This window comes from Paramisgurnus dabryanus, chromosome 6 (assembly GCF_030506205.2).
Source record: "Paramisgurnus dabryanus chromosome 6, PD_genome_1.1, whole genome shotgun sequence".
Classification (NCBI taxonomy): domain Eukaryota; kingdom Metazoa; phylum Chordata; class Actinopteri; order Cypriniformes; family Cobitidae; genus Paramisgurnus; species Paramisgurnus dabryanus.
The window spans coordinates 35,475,886-35,486,423 of NC_133342.1; the positions used below are offsets into that span (position 1 = coordinate 35,475,886).

Consider the following 10,538-nt stretch of genomic DNA (forward strand, 5'->3'; position numbering starts at 1 on the left):
TCATATGACCCCTTTAAGAAAATGACTCTACAAGTAAGATGTAAAATGCAATTTTAGGTTTCAAACAGAGATGGTGATAGAGAGGAGAAAGTCACAGATTGTAGCTTTTAACTCTCTCCGGTGTTACTTTTTTAACACTCTGGGGAGTGGACCTATATAAACACTGAGCAGTGTTCATTTAACTCCCAGAATTTTGCAGTGTGTGTTGTGTCTTACCTAACACCAGTTTATTTTTTTTTTATTTGTATACAGATCATAAAACCACATTTAAAAATGAATTGTATTAAATTTTAATACACCTATATGTCTAAAGATATTTTACATAAATGACAGTGTTTTTGTGAAAATTAGTTAATAATTGCTGTATTCTTTTTTATACAGTTTAAAAGTATAGACCATCCGAACTCTAAGGAAAATCACAGTTCAAAATCATTTGTGAAAGTATATGCTGAGTTTTATTAGACCTTTGTTTCACACACCACATGCCTTTTTGTATTACATCCAACATCATTCCATTCACCATCACTGTTAAGAACAACACAGTCCTCTGCTCCATCATAATTATTAGGCTCCTTTTTCGCCCACTTGCTAAAAGATAGCGGTTGATTGTTCAGATCCACAAATGTCCCCTCCTTCTGTTTGTCTGTTGTTCCAATCATTATATTGGTAGAGTCAGGTAAAACATTCATTGTCTTTAAAATTTTATTTTCAAATTCAGTGGTCGGCAGTACAATTGTCGCTCCATTCCCTTTGCAGAACTCCAAAGCTTGATCAAAAGTTCCCTCAAGTCCGAAAGACACATAATATTTCATTCCAGCATTTCTGAATATCTTGAATCTTGAAGCTTAACATAAAGGATTATTTTAAAATGAGTTCATGAACACCACAAAGGGGTGGTTTCCCGATCAGGGATTAGCTCAAACCAAGACATATAACAGTATTAACAAACATACCTTCCTAAAAGCATCACTTGTGTGCATTTTGAGGCAAAACAAAGAGCACTGATGTATTTTAGATATGTCAGTGCAAGTTGTTTTCCATTTGGACAGCTCTTGCATTTATTTTAGTCTAGGACTAGTCTAATCCCTGTCTGGGAAACCGCCCTAATATGAAATCGTGGTTAAATAATTTAAAAATGTGATGTGTTTGGCATCTATACCTTTTTCTATTGCATTGAGTCTGGCGGTCAGATGTCTGTCATCTGACTGAAGTTTTTGAATAGTTTTTTCAGCAGCATCCAAAGCTGTAAAACAAACAAACAAATATTAAATTCTTAAACATAATGGGGCGGTTTCCCAAACAGGGATTAGACTAGTCCTAGACTAAAATAAATTTAAGAGCTGTCCAAACTGAAAACAATTTGAACTGACATCTAAAATACATCAGTGCCCTTTGTTTTGCCTCAAAATGCACACAAGTAATGTTTTAGTAAGGCATGTTTGTTAAAACTAGTTATATTTCCTAATTAAACTAAGGCCTAGTCCTGTTTTAAGCTAATCCCTGTACGGGAAACCACCCCACAAAAAATAAAGACCTTTCATAACAACAACTTTTTTATTTGTATAGCAATGTTATTTTTTCATTTCTTTTTACAATTTCTTATTTCTTCAAAGCAGCTTTACAAGCAAAAAAATAATAATTAAAAAAAAAAAACAGAAAAATTGCAAAGCTCTTAAATATTCAGTATTTATAATAGAATATATACAGCAAGCAATGACCGTCCTTTCATTGTGAAATATTGACCCAATATAGTCCAGCTTCTACCAGCTTTGTCAAAATAACTTTCAAAATGACTGTCCAACCTGTACTCAATTAATATGAAAAATAACAAGTGTCAATAAACTCAACATGGCTTTCCATTTTACATGGAAAATGCCTTAAAATAATAAAAAAATTTAAAAGAGCAAGTAGATGCAACAAATCCATGAACAGCAGTGTAAAATACAACTGTATAGAAACTGTAGTAACATTATTAAGTGCACCCAGCACCACCCACCTACAAAAGGAACATTTTCAAAAGTATAGTTCCCTTTCAGTGACCAACGAATTGGGAATGCGCTTTGCGTGATCAATCACTTTGAGAAACTTGGAAAATGGCAGTGAACTTGAAATGCAGGTATTTGCATCTGCCGGTGCCGCCGCGTGAGTATATAACGAGCAGCAGGTGCAATACCAAATCAGCTATTTTCACTTCAAAAGCTGGCAGTCAACTGCTATCGAAAAGCTCTCTTCTGCTCAAATATTCGCTGCTTGCTGAAGTTGGATAGAGAGAAAGCACCACAGCGGAGGCTCACGGATTTCCACCTCTTTTCACAGTCTTTGAAATTGAGTTGAGTTTTTGCATTGCCACTTCCCTGCATGCTTCATCAACTCAGCATTAAAGAGTGATTTCCCTAAGAGCAGTACAAGGTAAATTTGTGTCTTTTAAAGAAAGCCATTCTGTCATGTCACGGCGAGTGCGTTTTTTTAAAGTTGTCTGTGCATTTCTGTATGTGTCAAATATACAGTATAGGTCCTAAGGATGGTCAAGATCTCTGTCTTTTGTGCTTGAGCATTCAGCACACCGAGGCAGCATTCGTGGAGGCTTTATGTTCTCACTGCAAGAACATGACCCTTGTGGATTTGAGGAGACGGGTTTCGTCACCCCCCCCTTCTGTTGCCAAGCACCGCTAATATTGTGTCTGCAAAGCTCCGGAAGGACGATCTCCGCACCACGGTGTTGAACGGGATGGCTGGTATGTCCTACGAATCTTAGCACCCCATCCACAGCCGGCAGAGGTGCCGATGGAGATGGTGGGCTTTTGTTCTACGACACCCCCCGGCATCTGTCGGTCCTCTCAATGAAGACTCTTTATTTGTCGCTGCATCAGAGGGGGGCGTCTATTTCTGAGGCTGACTCGGATACACTCCCTCCTTTGGGTAGGGTTTTGGAGCCCGTGTTCAACCCCGAGATGGCGGCCCTGCTCGGTCAGACCCCAGATAGCAAGCACATGTGGGCCACTTCAGGCGAAGATGCGGCACTGCTGGCCTTCTTATGGCCCGAATAAAAGGGATGTGAACCTAAAGTGGCTCACATGTAAAATAGCAAAAATGGGCCAAATATATCAAATCACATGTGGGCCACCTTTGGCAAAAATGCTGCACAACAGAAACGGCCTAACCTTGGAATAAACCAAATGTGGCCCTCACATTTTGCAGCAAATGTGGCCCAGTTCTTTACAAATAGGTCTGGGCCAGTTTTGGCAAAGATATGGCAAAGTAAGCACCGGCTCATGTGGGTGTGTGTCTAAAGTGGCCCACATATGATGTAGCAAATGTGGCCCAGTTCTTTTAAAACTTATCCGGGCCGGTTTTGGCAAACATGTAGCACAGTAAGCACTGGCTCATGTGGGTGTGAGTCTGAAGTGGCCCACATATGATGTTGCAAATGTGGCCCAGCTGTATAAAGAAGCATCAGGGCCAGTTTTGGCAAAGATATTGCACATTAAGCACTGGCTCATGTGGGTGTGAGTCTGAAGTGATTCATATACCCAGCTAACAGAAAAAAGTTCTAAGAACGTTCCCTGAAAGTTCCCAAAAATGTTTTAAATATCAACTGTTTTTATATTGACTTGTTTGCTTGTTATGTAAATGATAGAGAAACATTGCATTTTATTATTTTATAAAACATTATTTCTGAAAACAGTAAAAATATTGCTGTAGAAAGCAAAATTAAAGGGGACATATTATGAGATTTTTTTTAAGATGTAAACTAAGTCTAAAATAGGTCTGAGCAAAAGTGTGCCGTTTTGGGTGTGTCATTTAAAATGCAAATGAGCGGATGAAGTGCAACCACTGATCACAATGATGGTGGTTTGTTGCAATTGAAGCTCAATTGTGCTGTGAAATAATTTATCTCTCTCTTTCTCTCCATACTAAATGGTTGTGCTGTGGTTGGATAGTGCAGATAAAGTGGGCGGTATTACCTTATTCTGACATCACAATAAGGGCCAAATTACAATGACCTATTTTTTCACATGCTTGCAGAAAATGGTTTACCAAAACTAAGTTATTGGGTTGATCTTTTTAACATTTTCTAGGTTGATAGAAGCACTGGGGACACAATTATAGCACTTAAACATGGAAAAAGTCAGATTTTCATAATATGTCCCCTTTAACTTATTAGGTTTAGATGTCGATGCTTTGTTTAATTTTAAGTCACCATTATTGTGATTAGTGTTTGTTTTAGTTGGACCCTTGACTTATTTATAAGAAGTTCCGTGGTTGCCTTACTTTGTGTGTATAAAACACATTTGTTATGGTAGTGTAAAATTATTTACAATAAAGTTGCAATTCTGTGGTGGTTGGTATATAATGGTAACAATCATAATCTAATTAATTGGTTTACTTTTAAGAGTTTTTATCTGTCAATAATATGTATGAAGTCCAGCACTTTCACAGCAGTTTGATATTAAGGAGTTATAGAAACTTTGGCAAAAATTAACCGCTGCATATTTGGGACGTACAAACATCAAGAATCAGACTATGAATCTCAACCATGGTGACAAAGAAAATTGTAAAAAGTTAATTATTTATCCATGTTGCAATGCATGCTGGGAGTCCCGGATGAGATTTGTAATTTGTTAATACCCAGCATGCATTGCAGCATGAAGTTTTTCATTTAATAGTCACCATGGTTGAGATTTATACTCTGATTGTGGCATCACACTGGCTTGCTCGTGGTTGAGATGTGTTAAACAGGAGTGGACCACACAAGTGCCATGAATCATGCCAGGTGTGGGCCGAATCTGGGCAAGAATTTATATCAACTACTACCCGGATTTGGGTCAGATCTGCATTATTTGCTTTGTGCTTGGCTGACATGTGGCATTTCTATGGCTTGCTTGTGGCAAAGTTCTGGAAAAAAGAAGTGGACCGCTCAAGTGCCATCATTCCATGCCAAAGGTGGGCCAGATGAAAGTGTCAGATGTGAGCCAGAACTGGGCCACAGCAATTTTGCTATCTGGGCTGTACACACGCTTCTGTTAAACGAGCTTTCAAATCAACCGAGTCCAGTTCCATCTCGAGAAAAGAGATTCTCTGCACGGGGAAAAGCTTGCTCTTTTCCCAGTTGACCTGAAGACCCAAACGAGCAAGGTGTTCTAGAGTTAAATCTCTGTGATCGCACAGCGTCTGACGTGTTTGAGCTATTATGAGCCAATCGTCTAAATACGCGAGAATGCGCACACCTTTCTCTCTCAGGGGTTTTAAAGCCCCCTCCACTACTTTGGTGAATACATGGGGCGACAGAGAGAGCCCGAATGGGAGGACATTGTACTGGTATGCTCGCCCCTCGAACGCAAAGCGGAGCAAACAAGACTTGGAAGGCGGGGGCCATTGCCGGAGGAATGACACCCGTCTCCGCAAATCTGCTATAGTCATGCCCTCGCAGACAGAGCATGAACTATCACGCAACGCTGCCTCTGTGTGCTGGAGCCCCAGACACGAAAAACAACGCTCGTGGCCATCCCGGGGAGCGATGAACACACCGCATCCAGAAACAGAGCACGGACGGAATTCCATCTTTAAAAAGACGAACCCGACCGTGACATGAATGAATGGCTGTCTTTAAAAAGACACAAAGCTCAAACGTGCCGCTCTTTTAGGGAAATCACTCTTTTGTGCAAACGTGAAACACACTGGGAGAGGCAACGCATTCACTCGAATTCAAATCCTAAATTAAAGAGACAGAGAGAGAGAGAGAAAGGGTGGAGAAAAAAAACTGTGAGCCTCCGCTGAGGTGTCTTCGCACAACCAACTTCAGCAAGCTGAGAATATTTTCCCAGAAAATAGGATCTACGAAGATCAGTAAGCTTCTCGTGAGCAGATATCTGCCGGCTTCGAAGCAATAAAAGCTGATTTGGTATTGTGGCGGCGCAGGCATTATGCAAATACCTGCATGCCAAGTTCATTGGCGATTTCGTAGTTTCTCGAAGTAGATAGGTCACCCGCGAAGCGGTTCCCAATTCGTCGGTCACAACGTGACGTCGTAGTGACCGACTGAAAGGGAACTGAAACATGTCTTATTTTAGTATTCATCTACCTCTTTCTGTAATTGTGATTCTGTTGATAAGTTTTTGGTTCTCTGATTGAAGACTTTTTGTTAAACTGATGTCAGCAGGAGAGCCTGTAAAGAAAGATTGAGATTGATACTGTAAAGTAACCACAAACACAATGTATGAGAATGATTTACTGTAGCATGTTATACTCTCTTTATGTCTTTACTGAATTCCTTTTAACATGGCAAAAGGAATTAAAATACTATTTTGTGATTTCTTTTGTAAACAGTCACCTCTGTGAATTGAATTAAATCCAGTAAGTGTTCCTGACTTTAGGGTCTGGTGTTTGTCTGTTTATATTATAATGTTGACTTTATATTGCAATCTTTGTTAAAATGTTTTCAAATTATTTTACCTGGTTGCCCAGTGTTTCCTTTCTCTCCTTTAGGGCCTATAGGACCTACTGGTCCCGTTTTGCCTGGTGGTCCTTGTACACCAATTCCTGCAGTGAAAAAGTGATTAATCTTTATCCAGTAGAACATTTTCTAAAGAACATTAATCTGGCTTCTCTGTCAAGTTACGCATTTCAAATTTCAAATGTACACCAACTGAAAGACGGCAATGTCACAAATCTGTGATGTAGCACGCAACAGCCAATTGAGATCAGTGCCGTAAAACCATATGTCGTAAAGCTTCTTAAGGCGCAATATTTAAATTTAAATTCATAACGAACACGAGATGTAACTTTACTGTGGCTGATGAGAACTGGGATTATGATTGCTGGATAAAGGGCTGAATTTGGATATGTTTCTTGCAATTGTATGAATTTTAAAGATGTGGATTACAGTGAATGAATACAATTAACATCTTTTGTGAATGTATCTTCTGTAATTATTATTGCACAGGAGATGACTGCAGACACTGTTAACCCTCAATTTGTTTTAACCCAAATAAATAAGTACACTTAACCATTAATTATCCCTCCATTATGCAAGTGTTTTAGTTTAATGCACAATTTGCTTTATTTCTCTTATTCAACAAGAAATGTTGAGTTGAATCAATGTATTTTTTACTTATTTCAATCTCTGGATTTAAAATGTTTACCAATCATGCATTGCAGCATGCATAAATTAACTTTTATGTTATTTGATTGTTATTTTGCTGTTGGTTGCATTTTTTATACTACTGCAGTTGGTATTATTGTTGCTTATTATTATTTTTGTGAAGTTAAGAGCTCATAATAATGATAATAATAATGTTTTTTTAAGTTGAATCAACTCATCTGGGCTTAAACGCATTTTATTACAAACTAATACAAACTAAATATTAGAAATGGTTAAAAGATTGCAGAAATGTTTTAATTTGAAGGTTTTATAGTGTAGTCTTATTTACTATTGTGTAATCTCTGAAAGTCATGAACTTGAAAATGAGTCTTAAATAAACATGAAAATTTGCCTGAAAACATGCCATTAATACGAGTAAGAAACGCCAATGCCCGCCATTTTAAAATTTAAGAATTGAAATACGTACAAATTTGTACATCTGTAAAGCTGTTAACGCAAATAATTAACATTATTAGTCATGTCAACACATTAATTCTGTTGATAAGTGCTCGATGTCTGATTGAAGACTTGTTGCATAACACAATGTATGCGAATGATTTACTGTAGCATGTTATACTCTCTTTATTTCTTTACTGAATTACTTTAACATAGCAAAAGGAAATAAAATACTATTTTGTGATTTCTTTTGTAAATGGTCACCTCTGTAAATTGAGTTTACTTCAGTATGTGTTCCTGACTGCAGACAGAGTCTGCATTCATAGGGTCTGGAGTTTGTCTGTTTATATTATAATGTTCACTTTTTATAGTTATCTTTGTTAAAATGTTTTTGCAATATTTTTACCTGCTTGCCCAGTGTTTCCTTTCTCTCCTTTAGGGCCTATAGGACCTGCTGGTCCCATTTTGCCTGGAGGTCCCTGTGCACCGATTCCTGTAGTGAAAAAGTGATGTATCTTAATCAAATCTTTATTTTCATGCAGTCATCCAAATCTCTTTCTCATATGGCTCATGTGGCATTTCAGTCTGCACATAAATAGTGGACAGTAATGCTAGCAGTAAAAAATACAGTAAAAATACAGTAAAAAAAAAAAAACACTAGCCAGAAATAACACATATTAACCTAACCAGAAAGATCAGACAAACCTGGATCTCCTTTCTCGCCTTTCTGACCAGCAGACCCATCTTTACCATCCCTGCCAGGGATGCCGTTGTGTCCAGGTATACCCGGTACCCCAGCATAAACCGCACAGCTATTATTTGTTGCAGCCAACAGATGAGACCAAAACTGCATTTGGAGCAGCACAGCAAATAAGCATTGCCTTAACATCATCATGTGAGGTTGACTGTGGAAATAGCAAAGTTTCAGGAAAGTCTTTTAGGAAAAGATTGTACATAATTATTAAAAAAAATGATCTGAATAGAAATGATGATACATTTAATGATTCAAACATATGTAAACAAGTGACATTGTCTAAACTTCACTATAAATATCCTCTATCACATTCATGTGCATATAGACATGACACATATTAGTTGTTTCAGTTGCTGAAACATAAATATAGGACAGGATCTTTCACACATTAGCACATTTTAGCTTAAATGACATAAACATAATACACAGTATAATTCTCTCAGTCTATTCTGTTTTAACAATATAACAACAGCAACATTCTCTTGCTTGCTAAGCTTTATATTTGTTGTTTGATTTGTTACCCAAATATAATCTTTAAAACAAATTGTTTAAAATAATAACGAGTCTTACCTATTAGCCTACTATGTTATCAAGATGACAGGTCTTAAGTTTACTGTGGCGTTAGCTGAATTTATTTGTGCGGTGCCTACAAATAGTTTACTCACTGCAGAGTACACCAACAGGCAAACCAATAAAATCTTCTCATCAGTTGTTTGGAGGTGTGTGATAAAATACAGATATGAGAAATGAAAGAAAAAACAAACAAGGTTTTGATTGGGCCTCTTAAATGTCACAAGATTGCATTGCATTAGGTGGTTTGATTACTGTGGTGGAGAGCACTAACACATCAGTTTAAAATCTGTCACAGTGGTTCAACTTGGTAGACCAGAGCATATGATTTAACTTCTTAATATGTGAACATCACTTTTTTTTAGCATAATACTTAAATTCTGTAACTGGAAACTGTTGTACACATACTGCTTTAGAAAAATATTTGGTTATTATATGTATTGGTTCTTCCTAACCCCAAAATAGAAGGAAGAAATCTGAAGAGAAGAAATATATATATATATATATATATATTTTCTTATTAAACGTACTCTTTATTAGTTATACAATAGTGTAACATTCATTACAGAATGATTCCTCTAAACCAAATACAGTAACTTGCTGGCAACTGTGCTGCCACTTACTGTAAAGTTACAGGAAAATAATTTCGTTTCTTACGCTGAATATGGCACATTCTATGTGATTTCTATTTTACATTTAATAGATGTGGATTTTCTTGGTTACAACTAACATCATCTTAATAACCAGAACCCATTTTGAGAACACCACAGTCTTTTGCTCCAATATAATTATCATGCTGGCCTGAACCCCATTTGGTAAAAGTCAAAAGTCTTATTTATGATCCTTACTTAAAGTCTACGTACGCACCAAAGCCAAAAATGGCATACGTCAAAAAATATGAATACTCATAAAAGAAAGCAATGTTCCCCTTATAAATCACAGATCAGGTCTTTGCAACAGTGTTCATTGAACACATTATTTGTTGCAAAGGTTGTTAAGATAAAGTTTATAATGTATTTATAACAGAGATTGTAGATATAAGTAAATTGTTTACACAATCAAAAAATTCGGTATTCATAGAAATAAAATGTTGATCAAATATATATTCTCTATTGGTTTTAACTTACAGAGCTTTCCTCAGATCAAACTTTTTAAATTTTATTATTAAGTACTTGCTGGAAAGCTTATTTTTTTGCCTCACGTGCAGATATCATGAATCACCCCATTAATCGCAACAATGGTGACATAATTTATGTTGCAATGCATGATGGGAGTCATGAGTTTTATACCATGGTGGATCCCAGCATGCTTTGCAACATCATGTTTGTCACCATGGTTGCGATTAATGGGGTGATTCATGATATCTGCATGTGAGGCAAAAAAAGTATTTCACAATAATATTCCTATAATATCCTGGGATTTTGCTGTGTATGCGTACATAAATCATCCTCAGATCCCACCCTGCAAGGCCATTCTCCCATCAAGAGATTTTTTTAAATGATAAATCACCACTTTTCCATGGGAGCTGGCGTACATACGTTTCCATACGCATGCTTTATAAATGAGCTCCCTGGTTTCCATTAACGTCTACAAACTGTCCTTCTTTATCTCTGTCTGTGACTCAAGCACGGGCGATTCTAGGGTTTTCATAGAGTATAATAGAATAAATTATATATA

At 37.1% G+C, this 10,538-nt stretch overlaps 1 protein-coding gene across 1 annotated transcript; it reads right to left on the reverse strand.

Moving 5' to 3' along the window:
• Positions 1-432: 432 nt before the first annotated feature.
• LOC135767433 (uncharacterized) lies at positions 433-9,245 on the reverse strand. The gene is made up of 7 exons (XM_065277146.2): positions 8,862-9,245; positions 8,243-8,442; positions 7,944-8,030; positions 6,454-6,540; positions 6,083-6,166; positions 1,160-1,243; positions 433-844 (listed from the first exon to the last, which is right to left on the reverse strand). The coding sequence occupies exons 2-7, from the start codon at positions 8,430-8,432 to the stop codon at positions 459-461; spliced, it is 918 nt and encodes a 305-aa protein (XP_065133218.1). The 5' UTR covers positions 8,433-8,442; positions 8,862-9,245; the 3' UTR covers positions 433-458.
• Positions 9,246-10,538: the final 1,293 nt, after the last annotated feature.